General features: G+C 39.8%; 4 protein-coding genes across 6 annotated transcripts; 3 read left to right on the plus strand and 1 right to left on the minus strand.

Annotated features, from left to right (window-relative positions):
* Nucleotides 1-1216: 1216 nt before the first annotated feature.
* On the minus strand, nt 1217-10106 carry LOC124069788 (acid-sensing ion channel 1C-like). Of its 2 annotated transcripts, XR_006845101.1 has the most exons (3): nt 9094-10106; nt 3555-3628; nt 1217-1464 (listed from the first exon to the last, which is right to left on the minus strand). XR_006845101.1 is itself a non-coding variant. In XM_046409226.1 (2 exons), exons 1-2 carry the CDS (start codon nt 4107-4109, stop codon nt 1438-1440), a joined length of 582 nt encoding a protein of 193 aa, XP_046265182.1. In that variant the 5' UTR covers nt 4110-6025; the 3' UTR covers nt 1217-1437. The 2 variants fall into 2 exon arrangements, 1 of the variants encoding a protein (XP_046265182.1); XM_046409226.1 differs by lacking the exon at nt 9094-10106 and having other exon boundaries at nt 3555-6025.
* Nucleotides 10107-11236: 1130 nt separating this feature from the next.
* Nucleotides 11237-11861, plus strand: zgc:92591 (uncharacterized protein LOC436997 homolog). The gene is made up of 2 exons (XM_046409228.1): nt 11237-11442; nt 11527-11861. Exons 1-2 carry the CDS (start codon nt 11329-11331, stop codon nt 11761-11763), a joined length of 351 nt encoding a protein of 116 aa, XP_046265184.1. The 5' UTR covers nt 11237-11328; the 3' UTR covers nt 11764-11861.
* A 5311-nt stretch (nt 11862-17172) lies between these two features.
* On the plus strand, nt 17173-21865 carry asb10 (ankyrin repeat and SOCS box containing 10). Of its 2 annotated transcripts, none has more exons than XM_046409643.1 (5): nt 17173-17679; nt 18864-19131; nt 19371-19875; nt 20424-20537; nt 21109-21865. In XM_046409643.1, exons 1-5 carry the CDS (start codon nt 17355-17357, stop codon nt 21292-21294), a joined length of 1398 nt encoding a protein of 465 aa, XP_046265599.1. In that variant the 5' UTR covers nt 17173-17354; the 3' UTR covers nt 21295-21865. The 2 variants fall into 2 exon arrangements, with proteins under 2 accessions (XP_046265599.1, XP_046265600.1); XM_046409644.1 differs by lacking the exon at nt 17173-17679 and adding an exon at nt 18135-18611.
* Nucleotides 21866-23856: 1991 nt separating this feature from the next.
* Nucleotides 23857-26228, plus strand: gbx1 (gastrulation brain homeobox 1). The gene is made up of 2 exons (XM_046408916.1): nt 23857-24526; nt 25224-26228. The coding sequence occupies exons 1-2, from the start codon at nt 24076-24078 to the stop codon at nt 25736-25738; spliced, it is 966 nt and encodes a 321-aa protein (XP_046264872.1). The 5' UTR covers nt 23857-24075; the 3' UTR covers nt 25739-26228.
* Nucleotides 26229-26673: the final 445 nt, after the last annotated feature.

The following is a 26673-nucleotide window of genomic DNA, read 5'->3' on the forward strand; positions in this document are numbered from 1 at the left end:
TGAGTAAATCAGCCAACATATAAAACACTGCTGACATACCACATCTGTGACAACAATATTAGAACAACAGAAAGATACTGTCTTGCTCTAGCATTAATCAGTTGAAGAGGAAACAAGTCTCCAAATGTTTAGGACCTCTGCCTAAAAACATAAAAATATTCACTGTGTAGATCCACAAATCTGCCTTGTCTCAACTGTAGCCATCCTTCATCCCCTTGGCACCTGGCTGTCATCCGGATGATAAGATGAAAGACAACTCAGATCTTAAAGACTGAGCTTCAGCAAATTGTGATGATGAATACTGATTTTGGACACTGTAAGTAAAGGACAGAAATGTAGTCCAGAGAAACGTGTCACACCCTGTCAGAACTGAGCGCTACATCCACACTATCAGATTATGATAATCAACCTCTTGTTCACTTGCTGCAGTATATCATCGACTGAAGTTCAATTTACATACAGTGTTAGTCAAAGGCTACTCATGCGGTCTTTCAGAGTACAGCAAGTCAATAAAAACATATTGATGGTCATTTCGCTGATAGCAACACAGCCATTTAAACTCAAAAACAAGCTCAAAAATGTACATGTGCTGTTCGAACAAGTATAATTTCCAGTAAGTGAAATTAAACTATTTAGGTAGATTACCATTGATGTGGTGACAGAACGTCAAAATTAAAATCTGATTGATCCAACTATGATCTTTAAATAGAAAACATATTAGTCAAGGTTTTAGGATTACTATTATAGTGGGGATGGAAAGCAGCTTTTGTGAGATTTCAGGAGATTTGAACTCTGATTCACTTCTGACTGGAAGACATTTTTCACACAACACCAAAGAGACAGTGTTGAATGTGTTTCATCACTCTGAAGAGTAAGCTCACTGTGGAAAAAATCTGAGCTTGAGAATTCGGAGGTTACAGATCATCATGTCATCTAAAGACTATGATAATCTAAAAAGTGCCCTGGAAAAAGCTGATCTAAAAACTGAAACGGCTTGCTTTGGCCTAACAACTGACAGGGCGCTAGAGAGCTAACTCATTTAATAGCTTTCCTGTTTTGACAAGCTCTAGCAGCTATTTTGAATTTCAACTGTCATATAAAATGTTCTTAAAACAGAGCCACAAGAAAAATCACGGTTTATTGTTAACATATGCTCCATGAAATCATCAAGAGTGAATAAAAATGGTTGATTGCATTAGTGGAATTGTGGAATTACAAATTGACATTCTTTCCCTTCCCAGCCATCCATTCCAATGCAAAACATTTTGGATGCTTTGTTTCCCAACCGCGTAATCCAGATTTAATGGAATTCTTCTTGCATTTATACAAGGTCAAAGCTCATCAGTTCCACAGTCCTTTGCATTGTAAATCTTCCTCTCAACATGTCTGTGGAGGGAACTGAGTAATTGAAAATTTCCTGAGTCTGTCGTCTAAATATCAGTATAGTGCCAGTGAATAGTGATTCTGTGTTTAGAAAAGAAAACAACATGGACACATATTAGTAGACAAAGTCAACAAAATACAAGCGGTATATTAAAAAATGTCTTGATTTCATGTTTTCTGCTGAAGATTTCTAATGAACAGTAGTGATATGGTTTCCTTCCCCCCACTGAAGCAGGTTATGGACTCATTACTCCATTAGGGAGTCAAGCTCGGTGTTCACAGTTAGTTGTATGAGTTCATTATCAGATACAGTACCAAACACTCAGCTAGATGGGTATGGCACGCTGGCACTCATCCAAGTCCTGACAAACACATTTCTGTCCACTCAGAGCATAATGCAGCGTTTTGTGGCACTGCTTTAACCACTTTGTCCAAACAGCAAACCACATATGGATGGCTATCAACAATGCTGTTCAAATCTGATGCCAGTAATTTATGGGCAGATGAAAGTTCAGTTTGCTGGACCACCAAATGTGCCCAACAGTAACAAGTAAACATGCAGCAAAATCAAATTCATTAACTGTTTCTACCAACTCATTTTATGCTGCAGCACTTTCAGTCAAGCAATACAACTGCAATTAGCTTCCCATGAATGATTTGTTTCTCAAGAAACTCATGAGTGCTGCTCAGAAACTCAATGCAGGCTTTCCCGATTCACAACATTCATAAAATACAAATGGAAAAGAAATGAGAGTGAAAGGCAAAATGAAATTAATGTTTTATCCCCTCCATACAGCAGAGAAGAGTTCTGATCAACAGTGAAGATTATAAAGCCAGTCACTTTAAAACTGTCCATCTGCTAGGATTTCTTTTAGGGACTGATTAAAGATACAACTTAGATAAGAATCACATTTTTGAGAGTGGATAGACTCAATTGAGAGATAAGTAAGCGAGGGGTTACTCCATCAAACCTGCACTTTAAAAGATGGGATACAGGACAAGGACACAGTGAGAATAATATCTTGAAATAAGAGTGGGAAGTGAAACAGAAACAAGTGATATTGCAGTGCTGCATATCCCTAGGCTGCATCTTTATTATTTTTTCCATTTTGGTCAACATACAGTTCTCTTGTTTAAATAAAATAATGGTCAACCTGGATGAAGCCACGCAGACCCTTGTCTGATGCTTTTTGGGTATGTATTTCCCTAAAATAAAGTGGACTAATAGTAGTGAAACAGGTTGCTGAAACTAAAACCTTGACCCCAACATTGGATAGCAATAAGAGTAAAGAAAACAGGTTCCAAGATAATTTGGAGTGATATCATAATACACATGAATTTCAGATACTGCATAACTACCATGAAATAACACCGCTTCATTCATACTGTTGGTGAATGAATAGTTCGGCTTGATTGGACGCATAGCCAAATGGAGTGAAGAATGAATCAAAGCAACGATTATGACTGTTTAGTGCGCCATAACACCTCTTGATCTCTTAAAAAATGATATATATAAGTATCAGTTTTGTTCAGACATTTGAAAGGCACAACAAACACTAAAATGTTTCCAATGATTACTGAGCAATAACTTGTCTGAAACAGGTAATTTAGAGCAGCAATGGTGAACATCTGAATGATCAGAATAACCAAAGGCTGGAAAATAATGACAGCAGACAGCACAGTGACACCAACCTCATAACAAGGCAATAATCAGTTAGCTTTGATTTGAACAAAGCTGTAAAGCATCACACTTGCAATAACAAATTTTTGTCTGCATTCTTAACCATCTATTTGACCTCAGTAAAACATATAATGGAAAAAAAATGCTTCCTCAAGTTATGAGAAAACACCTAGTAAAAATAATTTTCCTCTATTTGGAAATCAAAGGTCAGTAATAGCAAAAACAAGGCAGTATTTCACTTCTGAATCTAAGCCTAATCACAAGTTTTATCCACTACTTGCTCTCAGTATAACATCAAACATCAACTACAGTGCACAAAACCAAAACACACCTACAACAGCTTTTGTAATTACTGGCAGCACTTTAGAAATAAACAACAAGAACATTAACACTGGACTATATCAGAGAACCAAATGCATTAAAAAGCCAGGCATCAGGCATTTTACTTTGTAAAATTACAGCAAGAGAGTATGTATGCATGAATACTCACTGTGGTGAAGTTCACTGGGTAGCAATCCTCTCCTCGAAAGGTGCACTGCAGTAGCATGTCACTGATGTCATGACCTGTGCGGTTATAGAAATCAGTCATGTTGAACAGTTTGGGCTTGAAGTTCTGGAAGTTTGCCTTATCCTTTAGGGCAGCCAGAACTTCGGGCTCAGCCAAGTGTGGGTTGGCTATTTGGTAGTTATTATTGAGGAGGGCCAAGAGCTCTCCCACATGATAGAGGTCATTTCTGGTGATTTTGGAGAAGCGGAATTCATTGAGGTTACAGAAGGTAACAGCCGGGAACGTGAGGTTAGTCGCAGCCACCTCATCCAGCTTGGTGACGTGAGGGTACTCCAGGTAATATGACACTCGATCCATGCAGACTAGCATCAGTAAGCCTAGAGAACCAAGGAAGGAAAGAGTCCACAGAAACCGACGGAATGTCATGTGCCCGTAGGCGAATATGTGACTCATGCCATGTAGGGTGGATATGTTAGCAAAAGCCTGCAGGTTGGAGGGCCTGATGCTTTCAATGCTTTCCTCTGAGCTCCCTTTCATGGTTGCAGAGTGATGTTCACTACTGTCTCCCCAAGAACTTCAGGTTAAAGACTTTGCTTAGCAACAGCAATAGCAGAATCCGACCGACAGTATTGGTTTGGTACACTGCTTCTTTATTCCTTCAAGAAGTGGTAATGGTCTCAATAGCTACCTTAAGATGGTTTGTCAGTCTCTGTAACAGTTGTCTTTTCATCACAATTCACCTTCCACTGGATGTCAGCTGTTCCTGTAGTCCCAGGTCCCCCCTTTTCTTTCAGGCTGCTATTTTATTATCTCCAAAGCTGTCTCTCTCACTCCCTGCTCAGCTGTCCTTTGTAGCGGCACCAAACACAATGACAGCTCCAGAGACACCCACTTCTACCAAAACGCAATGGCTCCTGATTCCTGAGTGGTGTGAAAAGGGACAGCAATACAAAGGACAAGAAAAGAGAGAAGAACAGAGAAAATAGCGGACGTAAGGATAGAGATGAGTGGAAGGGGGGCTGCAATGAAAAGGGCTCGCGTTTGGAGAGAGGTGCTAAGCCTCAGCAGTCAATGGGACCCTTCCTCCTCTAATCGGAGAGAATGCCTCTACATCGCTGTGATAATGGGATGCAATGGTTTTGTGAATGGAGGTAATAAAGAGAGAAATGGCTCACTGATCCCTTGCCACCTTCCTTTTCCTCTCGTGTCTCTTTTGCTCTTCTCTTTTCTTCCAGAGATGAAAATGAGGGGGTCAGAGACCTCCGACCAGCCCACCAGCGCTTGACAACCGGGGTTCACAGCTTCCCTAGGTTCCACTTCCCGCACAGATCCTCAGTTAAAAGGGAAGACCACCTCTTGATGCTTTATGGCCACCCCCCAAACAGCATAACCACTAACGCCGCTTCGAGACCTCCAGCTTTAGCTCTGTTAACATACAGATTTATATTCTGCCGTGTGGAGCCTTTCACTCTCTTTTTCGCTTCCTCTCTCACTCCCACCACTCCCCCATTTCTTGCTCTCTCTCACTCTCTCTCTTCGGCTTTCTCTCTCTCTCTCTCTCTCCCTCTTCCTCTTTAGTAGTCAGGATCCATCCCACTGCTGAATGGCTGCTTTGCCTGTGTGTCTGTGCTCACATGGGAAGTCTCTCAATCTGAACACCACCATCACCGTGTCATCATTCTCTAATCTGCTCCAACAGCCTCTGCCAACATGTTTGCTTGCATAAAAGAATGCCACAGGTTGCATGTTTATTGCACTGACTTACGTAACAGAGTTCCAGAAATGTCCTCACTTTAACCTTTTCATAACAATGTAAACAAGAAAAACAAGCAAGTATACGATCAACCAACCGGTTAATGTTTTCTTCGGTATTGCTTATGATTCATTATTCATTTAATTTAAATCATGTCTTCTCCTGTGACAGCACAGGTTAAATGTTTCTTTTTTAAAAAAATATTTAAAAAATGTTTTTTCTTTCAGTTCCAAGCAATGATTCAATCCCAAAAGCATTTCACAGACTGGCTATAAGACATGGTTCGCTGTGTGTGACTAAACAGGAGTTGCAGGCTTGACCAGTAATGGAGTTGGTTATTTTATTGGGGTTAAAATGTCAGCACACCATTCTGAGAAACCTTTTCATTTCTCCGTGGACCAAACAAGATTATCACTCATTGGCTACCCAGGGATGCCTTATTATCATAACAATAGGTGAACTGCCAAGGATATGACCACAGCCCTTGAGGATTAAATCAATATTCTGCCCTGGTAACCAAGCACAGAGACCATAGCAACCATTACCCTGAACACTATTGAGGTATGCAGTTAAGATAAAACCACACAAAGCATTTCATCAATTAACTTAAAAAATAAAGTGTCAACAACACGGTGATAATTAAGAAGATATTTAAAAAATGTCCACAAAAGAAAATGTAGCATGATGTCTGAAGTCAAAAACTATTACAGTCTTTTCAACTGACAGGAAATGCCAAGACTTAGATTAGGTCTACCATAACATTGTCCGAGGTATTGCAATGTGCAAACCACAAAACAGCAAACAGCAGTTAAATCAAACCAGGACTGAGCCACTTTTAATAACTCATAACTTTATAACGCCTTAAATATGTAAGACACTATTCCTAGTCAAAATGTCACTAACTGATAATGAAGATGTTTGAATTTACAAGCAGCTGTCGTCGACTCAAGGCTAACCAACTCTTTCCTATACTTTAAAATGTATAAAATTCAGATGCACCCTTTGTATTCACAGTCATGATTGCTAAAGATTAATGTGCTAAAACACTTCAGTGATGGATGATGCAAGTGCCCATTTAGCATGTGAGACCTTCACTGAGTTTTAATATATCTTCATTCACAAACAGTGCCAAGTGACTCAATGTTGCCGACAAACACTGACTAAAAATCCCTCAGCAAGGAGTCTCATTTGAGTTGCTGCCTGAAACAGAAATCAAGGAAGGATTTGGCTGAATGGTTATGGTACAGACAGTATTTTACATGATGTGGCCATGATATTAAGTAAAACTGGAATTGACTGATTAAACAAAAGCATTTGCTGCTCTGCTTTGCTATTTAGTATAGTAAATGAAGAATGAATTTGGAGTTTTGGACTGTTACTTTGGCTCTGGGAAACTGTGATGAGCATTTTTCACAATTTCATGACATTTTATGGACAAAGTGATTAGTTGATTAATCATGAAAAACAACTGGCAAACCAGTCACTAATGAAAGTGATTGTTAGTTGCATCCCAATATTAAGTGACCTGTCAAAACTAACCTCACCTTTAATGTGAAGAAACAATGAACACTGAGGTGAAATCCTGTGACTACAATAAGGATATTACAGTCATTCACAGTAACTAAACAATGATTTAAAACCTGAATTAAAAGTGGATTATCATAAATAAGGGCATTTTTTCCAGTGAAACAAACAAACATCTATTTGCATCTTTTATAAATGTTCAATACTAGAGTGATTCATTTTGTTTGTCATTTTGGCATAAATTAGCATTTGACAATGCAATTCCCATATCCAGTAATAGACTGCCAATACTCTTCAAGCTGTATTTATTTGTATTCTCAGTACATTTGGGTTTAATGTTGTCCTGTATAAAGATTAGCAAACTTAAATTCCAAATTTTACTGGCAGGCATGCCTGTTGTTGCAGATTGCAGGATGAAAGTGGTGGACTTTTCAACAGTAATTGGTTTTCAAGTAGATGGTAGAATGCACAGCATAATGCAGTGAATATTAATAAGGAGGGGTAACGTTTGAGGTGCTGCTAAGCACTGCACTCTATTTTTAGGGGGTCCTTAGAGTTTGACTTTTAACTATCAACTGATGTTTTGAAAAATTCCAGCTAGACTAGTGTCTAGTCTGTTCTTCATGACTGACACAGTGTCATAACTGCATATGTTACAAATATATTTGTTAAAGCAACTCAAGATTGCAGATACGCAATAAACTATACAGGCTAGATGATCCTAATGCAACCTAAACAAGAGTGAGGAGCTTTTAGTTTTTAAAATGACAAATCACAGAAATGTTTGATATACTGTAATACAGCACTATATAATTAAGCTATCAATCATAATCTTCTCTTGGTCTGATGTATTTGATCATACTTTGTGTAAGTGCTTCTGATTTACATTTCGCTGAGCATAAATCTGATTTTTCTTCTGTACATCCAAAAAATGTTCTATGTGTCTATTAATCAACAAAAGCTTTATCTGAGTTAATGCACATTTAAACATTAAGCATTGCCAGAAATTATAAAATGTGATCAAGAGCTACTGTATCAAATGCCAACTCAAGCCAGGATACGTGATAATTGAATAGACAGAGATGTGCTATTTTCTCATTACTGTTAATCTGACTTATTTCTCAACAAAACTAATATGGTTGAGAATGGTTTTTAATGCACATACAGTCTTAGATAATGACACTCATTTTGGTGGTCTGCAGTGCTGTATGTCTGATATCATCAAAGATGTGTTTCAAGAGCCTTGGAAGAATACTTCAAGCAAAGGTTTAACCTAATGTGAGAAGTAAACATCTTAATTTAGTGGAAACAGAACAGAGACTATGTGGGTCTAATCTAATATTGGCTGTTAAGTAATGTGCAATGATTACTATAGTTCAGCAAAAAAATCTACGAGAAGTAAAACAAGCTGATATGACGTAAAGCTAAGTTATTCTTTGTGAAGTGCAAGTTATGCAAATTTGGCATGCACCTCAGAGAACAGACTGCCCTGTTAGGAAGTGAGCCCTGCACTGAGGTAGTCATTTGAGAGCACATACATCATGAAGCTAAAGAAGGAGAAGCAGAGATGTAGCACAGCAGTGAATGGAGCAGTGACAGTGGGAGGACATAAAAACACAAACCGAACTAGAGATAGAGAGACAGACTTAAAATATCATCTTTTAGAGCCATCTCAACCTCTAAGCACTTTGTTTTGTAAGGTATAATGCTCAGCAGCTTGCATGAGAAGACTGCAACTAAACCAAAGTCAGTGACTGGAACAGAGTTTAAATGCAAACAATCCGCTATAAACCTCATGTTATGTGTGCAGCCAATATTCTACAACAACTATTATGTTTGCGACGGTAGTTAAGTCAGCAAATAACGGTTTTGACACATTTTAATCTGTACTGTATCACAGACATTTCTTCTACAGCTAAGTGCTGAATGCCGATTTGTTTAGGTTTTGAACTGGTCATTCAATAAGGGACCAAATTATCAAGCTTGAACATTTGCTTGAGTCTGAATATATTCACAAAACCATGAAACAACTGTGTGTCCCAAACATGTGGCAACTACAGAGTAATCACTGCAGGTCTCAAGCTGAGCTTTGTTCTATTAAGGTAGAAACAAACACTCGATGTCGCCTTTAGCCAGTATGTTGATATGAAAGGCTGTGCTAAACAGAACAGGCAACATTTTCTTTTTCTGTCACTGTCAGACAGATGTAGAAGGGTAGCAGATGTGTACACATATCGTACTCACCTTTTTTCCATCTTCTCTTCACAGATGAAACAAACAAACAGCATATATCTGCCAGACAACAGAGGAAAAAAACGGGCTTCACAATACACTCAACCAATGGGTACAATTCACTGTGTGTGGCAGCTGCTGTAAATGACCTTGCATAAACGGCATCTGAGATAAGGGCCTATTCATATGTAATCTACTGCTCTGTATCTGTTGTGTGCTTGTGCAGAGACTGAGAGGGGAAGAAAAAGACCTTGGACACAGAAATGGCAATGGACTAAAAACAGGTAGCAGTAATTACATACTGAAACTGTAACATTAAGGTATCATTCATAGACACAAATGTACCCATCTCTTATAGAAGAAGAAATAAAAAATAGATATTTGGTAAATCTAGGAGTATATCAGAGAGTCCAGGAATTTTCACAGCAAAAAAAATTCATGTAAAACCTGAGGACAAATAACATGGATGGGTTTCTATGCTGCTCAGGCTGAATATATATCAATGTTTTGTAATAAATAATTGTAACTTGCTAGGGGTTTGAAGTAGTAAGTCAAGCTATATAAAACCCAAAAAGATTCTATGATGAAACTGTTATTGCTAAGTTCCACTGCTTATTAGAGCTCTCAGGTGTTTTTGCTTTACCACTGCTGTCAATTTACTTCACTCCTCAAATGAAATAGCCCCCTTGATAGAGGGTGATGCTGCAGCAACTTTGGCACATTCACTGCATACCCGTCGGATTATTTATGATACGGATGCATCTCAAACTTGAGTAGAACCTCATTAGCATGTTAAAAACCACTACAACTGTGCCAAGTCTTGGTATGATAGTAATACATGAGACTGACAAAGTGTTTTATCAATGAGGGAGATGTGCATGTATGATGAAAGCAATAATTTGTGTTCAGTTCCTTCAAGTGCCTTGGATCAATCAAACTGATAAAATGTCTGTGACAAAGGAAATAGGATGGATACACACACACGCCAGATGGATATATCTTTGAATTGTGTTACTGGCATGCCACCTTAGAAAACTCTGAAAAATGGTCAAAATCAGTCAGTTGGTCCTCAAATTTGCTATTATACTAAATGACTATCACTCACACACCAATTTAGATGTCAACATACCATCTCAAATAAAACAAGAATATCATTTCTACACATACAAGGGTGCAGAATCAAGCATAAGCTTGGAGATGTAAACACACATTTTAAAATAACCAAAGAGCCACACTGTTACAATCAGACAGTGACACAAACTAAACCTAAAATGCATTTTGTTTACAACATCAATAGTTCACTGTATACACACCAGGGGGCGTTAGAGCTCCATCACTGTGCACTTACTAGTGACAAGTTATTGTAAACTGTATTCATACTATCTGAATTGTTCTGGTATCTGAATGTGATGGGGGGATACAGTAGGAATATGCTTAAATCATAATTTACCAGAAAAATCAAGCACAAAGCTAAATTTATCCTAGTCCTTCACAATTAGTGCCAATTCGTAGTTGGTTTAGACACAAAATCATTTATGCAAGAAGTAACTGTACAGCCTGAACTTGCAAGCATGGCATTTGCAGGTAAGTGCCCTCTTTAACCCATACTTATAATACCATACATTTTTAATAAGCACAGCCAAAGTGTTTGGTAATCTATTTGAAAACAATGCAGGCATACATGTAAATCAATCATGAACTTAAACACTGAATATAATTCTAAATATGGCTCCAAAGTGTCTTCCTGTAAATGTTATAGTATCTGCTAGGTCTAAAATAGTTTCTAAGATAAAAGCTACATGCAAGATTACTGAGGATTACCAGTGGAAATGACTATATGTAGTCAACTCCATGAATAAGATTTCATGAGCCCTAAAAAAACGGTGCAAGTGCGCCACCCAGTGGATACCATTCTCAAGTGCAATTTTGGAAACTTCATAACTCTAAATTCATTTATCACACTGCTGCCGTGCAAGACTGCAAATATGACAACAAACACTACCTGCTTGAATAAACACGAGTGGAAGGCCCCTTAGGTACTCCTAGTTGTAGTTATTATTACTATTATCTTAATGTGGAGGGCCCGTCGATCAACCACAGACAAAGCAGGTGAGCTAAATCAGTCACTAATTAACGCACGCTACAAAAACAGCTGCCTGAGAGCCAGGAGACTGGGATGATTATTCCTAAACTACTTGCTACAGCGTCTGACAAACTTAATCTTGTCAATTTTCAAACAGTTTCAAAATGAGTAATGATATATCCAAGAAGAAGGGGAAGAATTCAAGTGAGAAAAAGGCGAAAAGAAAGGCTAAAAGAAGAGAGACGTACGCGATGTACATCTATAAAGTTTTGAAACAGGTGGGTGAGGTTTAATTGCTTCGGCTTCCCTGTTTAAATAAATAAATATATAACTTAACAGTCATTGCCCTCTGTCTTCAAAAGGTTCATCCGGACACTGGGATTTCAAGCAGGGCCATGAGCATCATGAACTCCTTCGTGAACGACCTGTTTGAGAGGATTGCCACAGAAGCGTCCCGGCTGGCTCAGTATAATAAACGCTCCACCATCACCAGCAGGGAGGTGCAAACTGCAGTGAGACTGCTGCTGCCCGGGGAGCTGGCCAAACACGCCGTGTCTGAAGGCACCAAAGCGGTCACAAAGTATACCAGCTCCAAATGAAGACTTCAACGCACTTCCGAGTTGTAATGACAAGGCTTTCAACTCTGTGCACGAGTAGCTTTGTAACATGGTTGATTTGTATAAATGCATAAAAAGACTATCTTTTCATTTTATTTTTTTGCTCTTGCGCGGAAAGGCAATGTGATGTCCGTATTAGCCACTAGATGGTGATATTTTACGTCTATCACATTAGGCACAGTGCTTCAGAGTATTGAGTCTACGTCTTTGATAAAAGAACATATGAACTGCATATGACATTGTTAAAGGAAAACTGTCGACTGTATCTAATGTAGTTCCGTTTATTTCTCACTTTACTGGCAGAAATGTTCCTATTTGTAGGGTCAGTTGTTGACCGAAACTTCACTTCAAACGTCACTACAATGAACCCATGCATGTGGTCAGTACAGTTCTGCATTTATCGTTAATACCCATCTGCTCAGAATTATTTGGATAGTATCTCTCACATTAATACTTTTCGACAGTCTTACTACAACAGTATTAAGACACAAAAGGAAACTGAAAGATGTTCCTAATAAAGCATGAGTGTTAATTCTATGATGTTGGTAGGTAACAACATGCGATTACATAAAGTATCTCCTTTGAGAATCCTCATACCTGTCCCACACATGTCCATCCGACAGCCTCATCAGTCCCAAACCAAATGCACCTGTGTTTGAGGAGACACCGCCCAGACAGGTGGAAACTACGTGGACAACAAACCATACACCTGGCTGACCTACTGCTAGCAAGCTAATCTCGAATTTAATTTACGATCTTAGTCCATGATTTAGGACAATACAACTCCTCTGCAATCATTATGAAACTTCGAAATCTTGATGGGAAAGAAGCTCTGAGAGTCGACTGATAGAATCCCACAAATAACTACTGTCACAACTGTCTCGTGTCAAGGGAAAATCAGTGGCTATAGCTAGCTAACATGTCGACAGACATTCTGGCTTGCGCAGGGATTCCCAAACCTTTTCACGTCAAAGTCCCTTCAATGCCTTCAACTGCCTGACTGACTTCAAAGTGATGAAATTTCATCCCGGGGTTCCCCATCTGATAAGAATCAGCGTTTAGACGTTTTATTACTGAAAGTATTTGGAACCCATGACCAAAATAGTCATACGTTCTGTCATTGTGTTACTTACGGATGGAATTATTGGGAGAATAAATTATTCTCCTTTTTGTCGGGAAGGACCCCCGACCCGAGTTTGAAAACTACTGAGCTAGCATACATCGTTGTCCTACTACTACAAGCTGCAATAATTACAGGCAGAGCTTAAGTTATTGTTTGTGTTAACACACCAAATTTTTAAACAAAAAACAAAAAAACACTGTCGTTATACGACACTCACCCAAGTTTAGAAGACATCCTTTAAGTCGCTCTCCAACCCAAACATCAGAGAAATTCTCAGGTTACAACCGTCCCAACAAAGATGGCGACCGGAAGTTACCCTTCTTCCTCGTTTCCTAATTCACAACAAAATTATCAATTTCCTAAATTTTATGTTATAAGGACTTAATATAAATAGATTATCTGATAATCTATTAATTTTGCTTATGCGTTTTACAAGTTGACAAAGAGGAGTGTCTAGGTCTAACACATAAACCAAACCACCAATAACTATTAGAAGTTGGTCAAAGTCACAGAATATTTTTTGTGTCAGCTAAAAATGTCCTCTAAACAGGGGTAATGATGTAAAATAGTTTTTCACCGTTTTCTATGTTTGAGAATAACAGGTATGAAGCTCTGACTTAATGGTAATCATGCTTCATCTCACCTGTAACAAGTACATGACATGTGCAAGCTGTTCACTTATCATTATATTTCAAAATACTACAATGGACTGCTTAAAAAGTAACCCTTTTCAACTCTGTTGCACTCATCCAAAGCCTGACAAGACTCCATTATTCAGTTAGCTTTTAAAACAGATATTTATAAACTGATAGAAGAAATAATGCAACATTGTATCCTTGTTATGTATTCTAATCAGGTTCTTAAAAGACGACACTGTCAACTGAATAGTACTTGATTACAGGATAATCACACTAGCGTTTGCACCAGTCCAATCTGCATAAAATGGGGGAACTGATAAAGGTCTCTCTAATTAGGATGGTGTTTACATCAGGCTTTACATACACCTATTAGGCAACCCTTGTCAACATCTTACAAAGCTGGGCTTTGCATTTGAAAGTGACTCCCACCGCTGGCTGTTATTGTTGAGATACCCATTTTAGATGTTTCCCAGTATTCTTGGTAATGATATGAAATCTACAGATGTTATTATGAGGGTGATACAGTCTCTGATGGCAGTGACTTTGTTCACGATTATCATAGCCATTTAGGTTTTGTATCTTGTACCCTTCCCCATATCCCCTTTCATGCCCATGCCAAGCGGTAGTCATTGCTGTCTCCTTTAGGCAGACTGCTATGAACACATTATGGATGGGTGCATTAGTGAGTGATGCAGAGCACTGGCTGGCTTGCCTTGTTTTCATGTGAGAGTGCATCATTAGAAAATGTTCCACTTGGCAGGGAAGCGCGTATTAACTGCAACCGCAATGAAATGAGGTTGTGATAGATGGTTAAAGTTATACAGGACTATTAGGTTGAAATATGAACCTCTCAATTGTCATGATGAAACAGAGGGCTATTTGCGTGGTGATCAGTGCATTGAGAGACAATTGGAATCTGCAAAGACCGATACAATACATTATAGGTAGAGGGCTGAGAGCTGAAAGAGTACAGAAAAAGTAATCATGCTTCCACAGAATAGTTTGGAGCTACTGTTCAATTCCAAGCTCTATAAATTCATTTAGGATCTCCACCAACACCACAAGCATCATAATGAGACCTGGGGGAGATTTGCAAACAGGGCACCTTGTCTAAGTCATGCTGTTGAATCTGATGAGCTATATACTGTATATGGAGGTAAACCACTGTTGAGTGACTATCAGAGGGGCTTTGATGTCATGACTAAAAGAGGACTGTGAGTGTCTAACTTAATGTGTCCTTTTGGAGCATGAGAGACAATATGATATTAAGAAAATTATAACTCAAGATTTGCATCAAAACTAGTAAATAAATGCATGAATACAGCAACTAGCTCCCTGTTAGATAATGTTTCCAGCCAATTAAGCATGCTCATTATCATGTTTCCATGGTGACCTCTCAGCTATTCTACCTCCTGAATACAAACATCAGACCCTATTTCTCTTTAACTCACAATACGTGAACTGAAATATTAAATTGCAGATTAATCTCTCTCTTGTCAGCACAGAGTTGCCCATATGCCAGACATGATCTGGCTTCCTCTGATGGGAATAAGAATATAACACATAAATCATTAAAATAAGAAACACCTGACTGATAATTGAGTGTTCTGATTGGTGACGTGCTCTCTAAACTTAGAATTTCTTTGGGTGCACTGACTCTGACATAAACTAACAAAAGATCCAATTGCAAACCCATTAGCATTTCATATTACTGTAATTACTGTGTACATTTCATTATGTTCTCAGTATATTAAATGACTGCTCAGTGTGGAGGGAGGGCTATAGTTTAATCTCTTTCTGTATTACTGTGTGCCACAGTACTCAAAACAGCATTAAGAGACACATAATCAGAGGGAACTAATTGCCTATGATTGCATAAATGAAGTGCCTCACTCTCATCAGGGCTGTTGCTGATGTCCAGCCTCTTACCACCGTGGGAGAGGAAGACTGTTGACCACAATGCAGAAAACCTCAGAAAGACAGCTACTGGTGGGTAATGTGAGGAAACCAAAGATTTAATATGTCCGCGGGGGGCTGTGAGGGCAGGGGGTGTTACTACCGCTGATGTTTTTTTGTTGCCATCAGAGTTGCCTCTGCTTCACAGAGAAAAAAAAAAAAAAACAGAAAAAAACATGAATGCCCACCATTTGAGAAATGAATTTATCGAACTCGCTGTCTTTTTCCCCATTAGTAAGTGTTTAGTTCAGCGTTTTAAATAATTGCGTTACCAGGAATGATATTTAAAATACATTTGGGAGTCAATGAGGCGGGAAAGTGCCTACATGTTTTGCTGATGACACCCGGGCCATTTGGAAGACATCAAAGTAGAGAGGAGGTAGCCCAGATGCATATTATAAACTCATTATGTATATCATTTAAAAGGATGTACTCCAGCCGCAAAAACAATATTCCTAGTCTCTCTCTGGTAATGTGTGTTTTCAAAGTTGAAACTCTTACTCGCCTTCAGTTTAATGTGGCATCTATTACCAAACTGTAACATAAAATAAATGACCTTGATTTCCATACCAGAACAGTCGTTAAGGTATAGATGAGATGCAGCAATGCTTCTGTTTTCAAAAAAGGTAAAGCCTCCTCATGAACGTCACATATTTCTCCACCTGTGTTGCAGACCTTGTTTTCCAAAGCGCTTGCATGCATCTTGATGGACTCCAACACAGAGGTGGATAAACAGACATTAAAATTTGTCTAGTTTAAAACACACTGTCTATTGAATACAGCTAATTTTAATACATGGTGATGTCAGAGCTTAAGTGAATCGATTTCCCAAAAACACAAAAGAAATTCTGAGTCATCTTTGCCATCCATGAAAACTTGGGATCAGTTTTGCTACTGGGTAGAATTCTTACCAGTTCTGAAAAATGGAGGTCCATCAGTCAAAAGAGATGTTTGTCAGAAGCTTAGCAAGTAGGCTTAAGAGGCGTAATTATGTGCCGTCCTTCCACCATCAGAACACTACACGTGGGGCAGAGTGACACAGCGGTTGCCAGTCATTCAGCCTAATGTTCTAATGGAGGGAGCCATGTGGGTACATAAAATCCATTAAGGCTCTTGAAAAAAAAAGCACTGAGCAGACACACAAACTCGTAGGGACTTACAAACAGGGCGTTCTTATTTGCTCTTCCTTAAAGAAAAAAAGTCAAGACAAAATTTGGCCTTTAAAGTTGCCCAGATGTTTGTCAGTGGTGACTGTTACTGCTGCTGAGAATAGTAAATCCAATGACATCCAATGACAAATCCAATGACATGACCCTTTACATGAACCATTCCTGCTCACCGCATTTAGAGTCAAAGAGGTGGTAACACCGAATGCAAAAATCTCAAATAAGTGATCAAATAAGTGGTCCTTTTTATATGCTGAACTTTAAAGTCTGTAAATGTAATGTTAGCAATATGTTTTGTAAGTTAACCTGCCATTTCCCCTGATCAATATTTAGTGCAATAAGAAACTGTGCAGTCTACATGTTCCATCACACAAGAAACAAGAGTTTATTCAACAATTTTGATACAACCTGAAAGAGACGCTTCACAGCTGTAACTTTGCTGAAGGCAAATATGACAGGCTTGAGTGGCTGCATGTGAGACATAAAAATAGCATTGCTTGTCACACTGCAGGGAGGGTCTCATACCGAATATCAAAACAACTCTGTGAACCAACCCTACGAACAGCCGGCAGGCACACGGTGGACATTAGCCAGAGAGAGCGAAACAACAACAGAAATAGAGCGACAGGCCCTTGTAGACATCTCCCTCACTTGATCATACACATTTTACACAACCACTTTCCACTCAGGATGTCGCGAGGTAGCTTTGTCTTCACACCCATGGCCTTACGCTCGCTTGAACTTGATGAGGACATGCTGGAGCGATACAAGTACAAGAAGCAGCTGGCCTCCTGTCACCTCAATAGCTATATGCTGAGGAAGGAGGCCAGGGACAGGGCACCCCTGAGGTCCGGTATTGGCCTGCCAGCAGCTATATGCCAAGATGTTGTTGTCCAGAATGCTCTGTATACAGGAGACCTGGAGGCTCTGCAGCACCTCTTTCCCAGAGGATCCAGAGCAAACCTCATCATTGAGCCACAAGGAGGGGACATGCGCTGGATTGCCACAGGCGAAGGTAGGAGACAACATCTCTCTTCATTAGGAATTATTTAAGCAATTCATATAATTAGTCAAAAGTATTTTTTATTTTCACAGAAGTGGCACACATTACCTGTGTCATATATGCCTATATGCAACTGTTACATCTAACCCAGAGGCAGGATTTAAAGACACAGTCATGCAATATTTATAGAAACAGAGCACAAGGCAACATTTATAGGAACCATCATATGTCCACTAACACATAATCAGACTGGATTCAAGTGTGGTCCTTCAGTGAAAACGAAATAAGCAGTTTGCTTTAATATTTTGTGGGAGACTCGCATTTTGAGTCAACTTCAACTTCAACTGCTGGTGTTCCTAAGATTTTTGGCAGAAGACAAAACGCTAGCAATGGGCCTGTGCAGGAGGTTATCATACTTATTCTCTTTGTTAGAGCATAATTTCTTTTTAGTTTGTTGAATGCATCAGAGCGTTGTCCATTGATATCAGCGGATTAGCTGGATCGGTGGGTGGGTGACATGCAACACATCAGTCACTGGCTGCTGCACGGGTTCACCAGGTCAGCCAAAATATCACATAACACCCCCCTGAAATAGTCCTGCCTGCACAAACAACCTGCATAAGTGCTTATTTCCTTCAGGAGAAGCAGCGTCTACTAAAACAGACAAACAAACTAATATAAAAACAATCAAGTTAGCTCTACTATGGCTTATGTAGCACCTAAGGTTAAGTGGCGCAAACAAAAGAAGTTCCGCAACGATGTGATCGCCACAGCCAAAGCCACAGGTTGTGTGCTGCAGTTCTGGAACTCTCTACTTGTGGGTGATGAGCTTACGATTCTCAGCATTGTGGACGACGACAACTATTACCACCTTATTGATGCCATTTATGACACAAGCAACATAGAAGAATGGAAGAACTTCAGATTTAACTACAGATGCCTGAGTAGGTTTATCAGAACTTTCATTTTATATATAAACTTGCAAAAATGTTGGTCTTTCTTTTCTTTACGATGCAAGTTTTTTTTTGTTGACCTTTACTGAGTATTAGGAGGAGACATACAACCACTAATACTTTGAAATATATTATAGATGACAGCACGGCCAGTCTTGTAGAACTTAAAACTAACATGTCTGCTTATTTACAATGATCCTGAGGGTTGAGCTCAAAGTTGACCATTGTACTCCCCACTGGCAGGACTGTGGTCACTGAGTTATGAGCAGGAGCTGACCACGCCACTCCACATCACAGCTGGCCGAGGCTTCACCAACTGCCTGAGACTCCTGCTGCAGCGTGGGGCCAGTGTAGACCTGACCCCTGGGGGAACCACTGCCCTGCATGAGTCCTGTGAAAACTGCCAGCCAGAGTGTACCCAACTGCTGCTGATCCACGGTGCCAACGCCAATGCTGTCTCTGAAGAAGGCCTTATGCCTTTGCACGTTTGCACCAGTCCTGAATCACTTGAGTGAGTAAAGCAGTACAAAAGTAGAAATTGTAATCCCTTGAGTGAGCAAAGGACAACAAAAGCAGAAAGTGTATGCCAGTGTTTTGTCAAATGCAGTGATTCTCAGCCAAAGGTACTTGTAACCTAGGAGGGAAAAAAATTGTGGAATAGCTTTGCTAAATTAAAAAAAATAGAAATTATGGCGTGTACATGAGAACACAATTTGTGTACAAAGCAAAGTTCTGTAATTCTGCATGCAGATGTGCCAAGTACCTCCTTCAGTATGGCGCAGCAATCAATGGCCGCAGTACAGATGAAGACGACACTCCCTTACACGTGGCAGCCAGGAACGGCCTCCCAGAACACACTGAGCTCTACCTTCGTTATGGAGCTGCCGTGGACAAACAGAACATTGAGGGTCTCACACCTCTGAATGCTGCTTGTTCACAACGCCAGGAGATGCAGGACCTACAACGTTACTTCAAGGTGTGCCAGATTCTTCTGGGGGCAGGGGCCGACGTCCACACTATGGACCAGGACAAACACAGTCCCTTGCACATGGCCTGTAAGAATGTAAATCCAGACATAGTGGATCTGCTGCTGGCAAACGATGCCTGCGTTAACAACATGGACTACGGCGGTGAAGCTCCCATGCACAACATCCTGAAGGTGGCGTGCTACAAGGTTTCCCATCAGCCTGAGAGAATTGTCCGCGCTCTGCTCAACCACGGTTCTATTCGGGTGTGGCCTGGAGCTCTGCCCATGGTAGGAAAACAAAAGCAGCATGTTATCCAAAGACATGAAGGACAAAAGGGGTGAACATGGATTTGAAAAAGCTTTGCAGATTGGTGTGTAGTAGTATATTGTATTAACAGTTTGAGCCAATTAGTCATCAAGGTGGCTCATTTTGTATAATTAGCAAGTACTGCACATGTAACACCTTGAAAAAAACAAGTCTTGAAACACTAAACTGTTCCTTGTAATATTCCAGACTTCACAACTTCACATTCAAATCATTCCCATTTCATGACACAACATGAAGTGTTGCACTCTCTGCGGGAAACAGACTACAACTATCAGTGAACCCACGTGCACTAGACAAAATGCCTGGTTCCTAATTAGGCAAGTGTTAATAGGAGATTAATTAGCACTAATTGCATAATTTCCAGTTAAACCCCTGGAGGGAGGACCAATCTGTTCATTTCACAAGTGTTTAATTACTTTATTTCTTCAGTTCTATGGAGTCACTAGCTCGCTCCTGAACTTAAATGATGATTATATGAATGTGCTCTGTGTTGTGGTGTTTCTTTTAGGTTTTGAATCACTGCTCCGAGTCTCCACGCACCATTGAGGTTCTTCTGAACGCCTACAGTCACCTCAAGGTCACAGACACCTGGGTTGAGTCTGTGCCACCTGAGGTGTTCAAGGCAAGCTTGTTAAGTAACAAACTCATAGGGTCACAAAACCGGTGTGAATGTTTTAAGACAAATCTTTTAAGGTTTTAGTTTTTTTAAAAATATATAACTTCTTTGAATTGCATGTTCTTTCAGTTCTTCTTGGTATTTTCACATTCAAATGTTGCATGTTTTGGGCACATTACAAAAGCTCTAAAACCAGTGGCCACTAAATTATTTTTTGTAGTTCACAAATCTTAAACTTGAGGTGACCCACCTTACATATTGAGCAGTAGAATAAACTCTAAGTGAATAAATACAGAAATAATACACAAAAAAATTCTTATGATTAAATCATACCAAAAAAAAAAAAAAAAAAAAAATCAATGTCTTTTGAAGGTTGTGCAGCATTCTTATAGCTGTAGTTTGATAATCACAAAGAGCTAATATACAGTTGAATATGCAAAACATACATTTCTTATTGATTGTTTAATTACTAATGATAATTTATTTCAAAATGCTATGACAATTTACTGTACATTGAGACTAATAATATCAGTGTATCATGATCTTCATCTGTTCATCTGTGTTCTTATCCAACCAGGAGCACAAGGAGTTCTATGAGTCAGTCTTCTCCTTGGAACTCACTCCTCGCTCCCTGCAGCACTTGGCTCGGTGCAGGCTCAGGAGCTTCCTGGAGGGCCGGGTTCACAAGGTGGTCCCTAAACTTAACGTGCCCACCTTCATCAAAAACTACCTGCTCCTTGACTACAGAGGATATGTCCACTGAAAGCACTTTGTGTGGTCTCTAGTTAGTGTGAGTCCTGATGGAGACTGAGTGCTTCACGATATACTAACAGTCAAGATCATATTTACAGTAGAGGCAACAACTGTAGCACTGAAATAATACGCAAGATTTTATTTTTAAAATATGTTTTTTGTAAGCTTTTCAGGAGGGAGAAACAGCTGCTTGTTCTGTCGCTCTCATTTCAGATCAGCCTTTCAGCACAGTCACATGTTTGATTTTACACCACAAGAGGGAGCTGTAGACTAGAGTTGACGAAGCCTAATAGTAAGAATGCAATTGTGTTATATGTTTTATATTTTCTTTATCTTAAGGTAACATTTTTTTTTTTTTTTACTTGTGCACCTGATAGTAGAGATACTCAGATGCTTGTATTTTTATACGTAATGATGATCATTTTAGTTTGATGTTAATGCGCTTCATGATTTTGTGTTATACACTGAGGATTGCCATAGAATATTTGCATAAATAATTATTCCCACCGATATGATTGTAATTAGGTCGTTTATATCAAAAATGGGCTTGATATAAAATAAAATAACCCACCGAGGCCATGCAGTGTCGTCACTGTTGTTTTATTATTTGCTGTTTTCGTATCTTCTGTCTTTCTTCTCTTTTGCTTTGGCTTGATAGAAAAATATTGATGAAAATATAGTTTTTGAAAAATCAGATTAAGGCTTAAAGTTAAAAAAAAAAAAATATATATAAAGTTCAGCATTTAAAACAAGTTGCAACCACATTCAGTCGGGTTGAATACGTTTGGGCCGTTTATAATTTGGACTTTTCTCAATAGATTCCGACAAGTTTATTTATCTTGGTGGTCTGATTCAGAAATGAACGACAAGCTTTGCCACAAGTTCGAAACAAGAGGAAGACAAACGACGAGAGTTCAATAAGTTGCACCAGTCAAGGCTCCTCCCGTCAGTCCTTTGCGATAAAATGAGTTAACATGGAAGGATCTTTTCAGCAGATTTCATAAGTTTAACTTATATTGAAAAAAAAAAACAGCAGTGACAAGATTTTAATCACCTCTTGGGACAATTAAAATATATGGACTGAATTGAAATCTGTGGGAGACCATTTTAATTGGGTCTACTTTAGTGATCTGTTACAGAAGGCAGAAAAATATTGCAGATCAAAATGAATCAATATTCTGTAGGAATGTTAATTTGATTTGGTGACCATAAAGATTCGTTAACAAAAAAAAAACAAAAAAGTGAAGAGGAGCTGTGCAACATCAGAATCTGTTTCAGTGAAGAAAAGGGGGAGAGGAGCTCGGCAAATGGTTTCAATAGATCAAAGAGAGGTGCTGCTGAAGTCACTTGCAATTATAAGAATTAGCCTGGCCTGGCCCTCCACTGCTAATCAGAGTCGGTGGTGATATGTTTATGTCCTCGTGCAATCAGACGACCAGTTGGAGAGCTCGGGCACCCAGGACTCAATAGGGCTAATCATCATCAGTTCCCATTGCCATTTAAAAGGTGAAATGAGCTGCGATTAAACCAATGCTTAAAGAAAAGAGAAACCTGATTTTTTTTTTCCTTCTCTCCGTATGCATTTTTGATCAGGGATGAATTCGATCTTCCAAAGCACAGAGCAAAATACATTATTTAATATAAATGTATTTAAAAAAAACACTTTTTCTGTTTTTTTTTTTTATTTGGGGGGGGGGGGGCTGGTTTTGTTGGCAGATGATCGGAAAGAGACGTTGAAGTTTATAATTCACAGCTTTTAAAATACCCCCCCACACACACACACAAACACACACACACACACACAGTTCAAACACATGTGACTTTGGCCACTGTGTGTCCGTGTCAACACTGCAGTTGACCTCGCATAAACGTCTTTTATCTGAATCTAATTTCGCACAGAGTATCTCTCTCCGGGGAACAATTGTTGCAGCACTTCTTTTTCTGAAGCCAAACGCATTGTTTTTAGCCGAGCAGAATAGGACACAGAGCGGGGAAACATCTGCCTCTCCTCCCTCCTGACTCTGATGCCCATCGGCCCCAATATTCCAACAAAAGCCACCGTTGTTTTACGCTGTCCCTTGAATCCAGAGTAATTACTTATCATCAATCAAAATTAATAATAGCTGATTGGGTTGGTGTGGTCAACGATTATAGAAGGGGAAGGACTGGAACAGTCTCTCACACCGTTTTGCAGTCAATGGTGAACCTGGCAAAAGGGGGAGGAGGGCTGGGGGTGCGACCCGTCTATTTGGTCTCCACTGGGAAACTACCGCCTCTCAAGACGGCCAAAAAGTCAGAGGCTGAATAAGGAAATGAAGCGTAATTTGAGGAAGATGGATGAGCCCCCAGGGAAACACCCCCTTTTCATTCCTCTTGTATTGCAGATGATAACCAATGCGCTCTCGTCCTCTCCCCCCTCTCTCTCTCTCTCTCTCTCTCTCTCTCTCTCTCTCTCTCTCTCTCACACACACACACATGCATCGGAGATGGGCGCAGGGAGGAGTTGAGAGGGGAGAGGTAGATAGATAGAGAGAGCGTGTGTTTATGTCTCAGTGTGTGACAAATAAGAGGGAAAAGGTAGCGGTGGGGCACACAACAGAGCGCCCGACTGACTGACGCATATAGAGTGCAGAGATCCGGGAAGGCAGTCCACTCCAGTACGGGATGACAACACGGCAGAGGATCTACTTTCAGTTCACTCTGTCTTTGCACTGAAAGTTTTGCGCGTTTTGCGCGAGGAAAGGAACACCTGCTTTCAAGTTCCCACCAAATAAAAGCGTTTGACTGCAAAATGCAGAGACCAGGCGGCCAAGGAACGGCGTTTTCAATCGATTCGCTGATAGGAACCCCTCAGCCCAGACCGGGACACCTGCTCTACACGGGCTATCCTATGTTCATGCCGTACAGACCTCTGGTTATTCCACAAGCTTTATCCCACTCGCCTTTGTCGTCGGGTATACCTCCACTTGCACCTTTGGCCTCTTTTGCGGGACGGCTCACGAACACGTTCTGTGCAAGTTTGGGACAAGGGGTGCCATCAATGGTTGCACTCACCACGACGATGCCGAGTTTTTCGGATCCTCCGGACAGTTTCTACCCACCACAAGAACTCCCAGGTCCCCGTTTAAGCGCTGCCGACCCCGGAGCGAGAAGGCAGGAAAGTCCGCACTCTGAGGAGATGCACAGCCGGGATAAGGGCTCCGAGCTGCTAAACTTCTCGGAAACTTTCCAAACAATATCAGGTAAGCTCGGCCATCATTACTTTTTACTGGTATTTCAGCAGATCCAGAACTCGTGGCTGTTGCGTAAAAAAGTGAGTACAGTGCGTAAAAAATGCGTTAAGGATGAGTTTTATGTTTGGTCTCAGAGATTGACTCAAATTAAAAGTAAAACTCTTCGTGCAGCCGTTTTGTCACGGTTGTTTGGCCACATAAATATGAATGATACGGCATTTATTACAGGCTAAGTTAGCAGGGATCCAACTCGATGGCAGTTAAACCATAAAAATCTGTCATTTTAGATATATACGTTTGTTAAGAGGAGGCTACAGAGGCAATTTATTTCTGAATTGTTCTTCGAGTTCCTTTTTTAAAGGATACTGAACTGGGCAAGATTGAACTGAACAAGATTTTTTATTTTTCTTTTTTTTTGTAAAGACATTAATCTGTGTTCTGTGTTGCCAAACGTGTGGAGCTGAAGTAAAAACTTACAGAACATGTCACAGTTTACACACAGGACAGCTGCAATGGCCCAACACGAGTTCAGTTAATGTTGCAACAAAAACAAACGGTGTTTTTAACCAGTTTTTCAAGTCTACCAAACTCTTAAAAAGGGTTCGAATGATTGATGCCAAAATGTTGTGAGACTTTACCGACTTACAGACATGTGAGTGACTCGGTGTGAATGTGTTTGCTCTCTCTTTCTTTCTTCACATTTTAGGTGAGACCAAACTGTACAGCTCGGACGACGAGAAGCTGGACCTAAAATCAGCAGACACCGTATGCAGCGACCGAGAGGACAGCTCCGCAGACAGCGAGAACGAGAGTTTCTCGGACGGGAACAACTGTGGCTCCTTGTCCCAGAAGAGCAAACTAAAAACCGGCTCTCAGGAGGCGCTGCCGACCGGAAGCTCAGCGGGGAAGAGCCGGAGGAGACGAACAGCTTTTACCAGCGAGCAGCTGCTCGAACTTGAAAAGGAGTTTCACTGTAAAAAGTACCTTTCTCTGACTGAACGCTCCCAGATCGCACATGCCCTTAAACTGAGCGAGGTGCAGGTGAAGATCTGGTTTCAGAACCGCAGGGCCAAATGGAAACGGATCAAAGCCGGCAACGTTAACAACCGGTCAGGAGAACCGGTGAGAAACCCCAAAATCGTGGTCCCCATCCCTGTTCACGTCAACAGGTTTGCCGTGAGGAGTCAGCATCAACAAATAGAACAAGGGACCAGGCCATGAACTCAGACGACAAAAAAAAAAAATCAAAAATTATTAATAATAGATAAACACTTACATTGACTCTAAGTTCCGCTGATTTGTTGAACGCATGAAGCACAAAAAGGAGGATTCGATGATTTTGTCTGAGAGGTGAGACTGAGCAGAGAAGAAGATTTGCTCGCAGACAATTATTCGGCAAAATGCTGTCGTTTTTATTTATTGTCCTGTGAATATGTAAATATAAATGGGTAAAAATTGGTACAAAAGGGCACTATGAGATGAGACTGTAAAGATTTTTTAAGTATTTATATGTAGGGCCAAAATGTTCTGTTGGTTATGTGCATGTCCTCATTTGGTGAAGCTGAATTTTTGTTTTGTGTTTTCGTACAATTTGTTGAGCACATTTTGCATGTAAAGACGTTTTTACATTTTGTTTGACAACTGTAGGAACCATCTTTGACAGCTATTTGTGAAAAAAAAGAAAAGATGTGAAGGAAATAATGACCAAACAAGGGACAACTGTAAAGTATATCGATCTAATAAATCGCTTTATACGAAATATGGGATCAAGATTGAATCTTTATTATTCGGAGTGGCGTGACGGTGTTTTAATGGTCCAAAAATCTTTAGGAAGTATTTTAATCTGATAAAAATGAAGAAATGTGGCCTGCACTGTAAACATTGCGATTCATTTTTTGGTAATAAGAGAAGCCTAAACGCAACAACCTGCAGTTACGCGGCTATTTGATTTGGTATTGAACGCATTTTAAATAAAAAATATCACTTTTTAAAATCCTAAAGAAATCATTTCCAGTTTAATAACAAAATAATCCAGAATTTCTTAATTTATGAAGGCTTTTACGGAAAAAATACAAACTCTGAGGCGTTTAATTTTTAACATTCATCCAAGAGCTTCGGAGTTGAACTTACAAGTTCACTAACATTTGAATGTTTTT

Source organism: Scatophagus argus, chromosome 13 (assembly GCF_020382885.2).
Source record: "Scatophagus argus isolate fScaArg1 chromosome 13, fScaArg1.pri, whole genome shotgun sequence".
Taxonomy (NCBI): domain Eukaryota; kingdom Metazoa; phylum Chordata; class Actinopteri; family Scatophagidae; genus Scatophagus; species Scatophagus argus.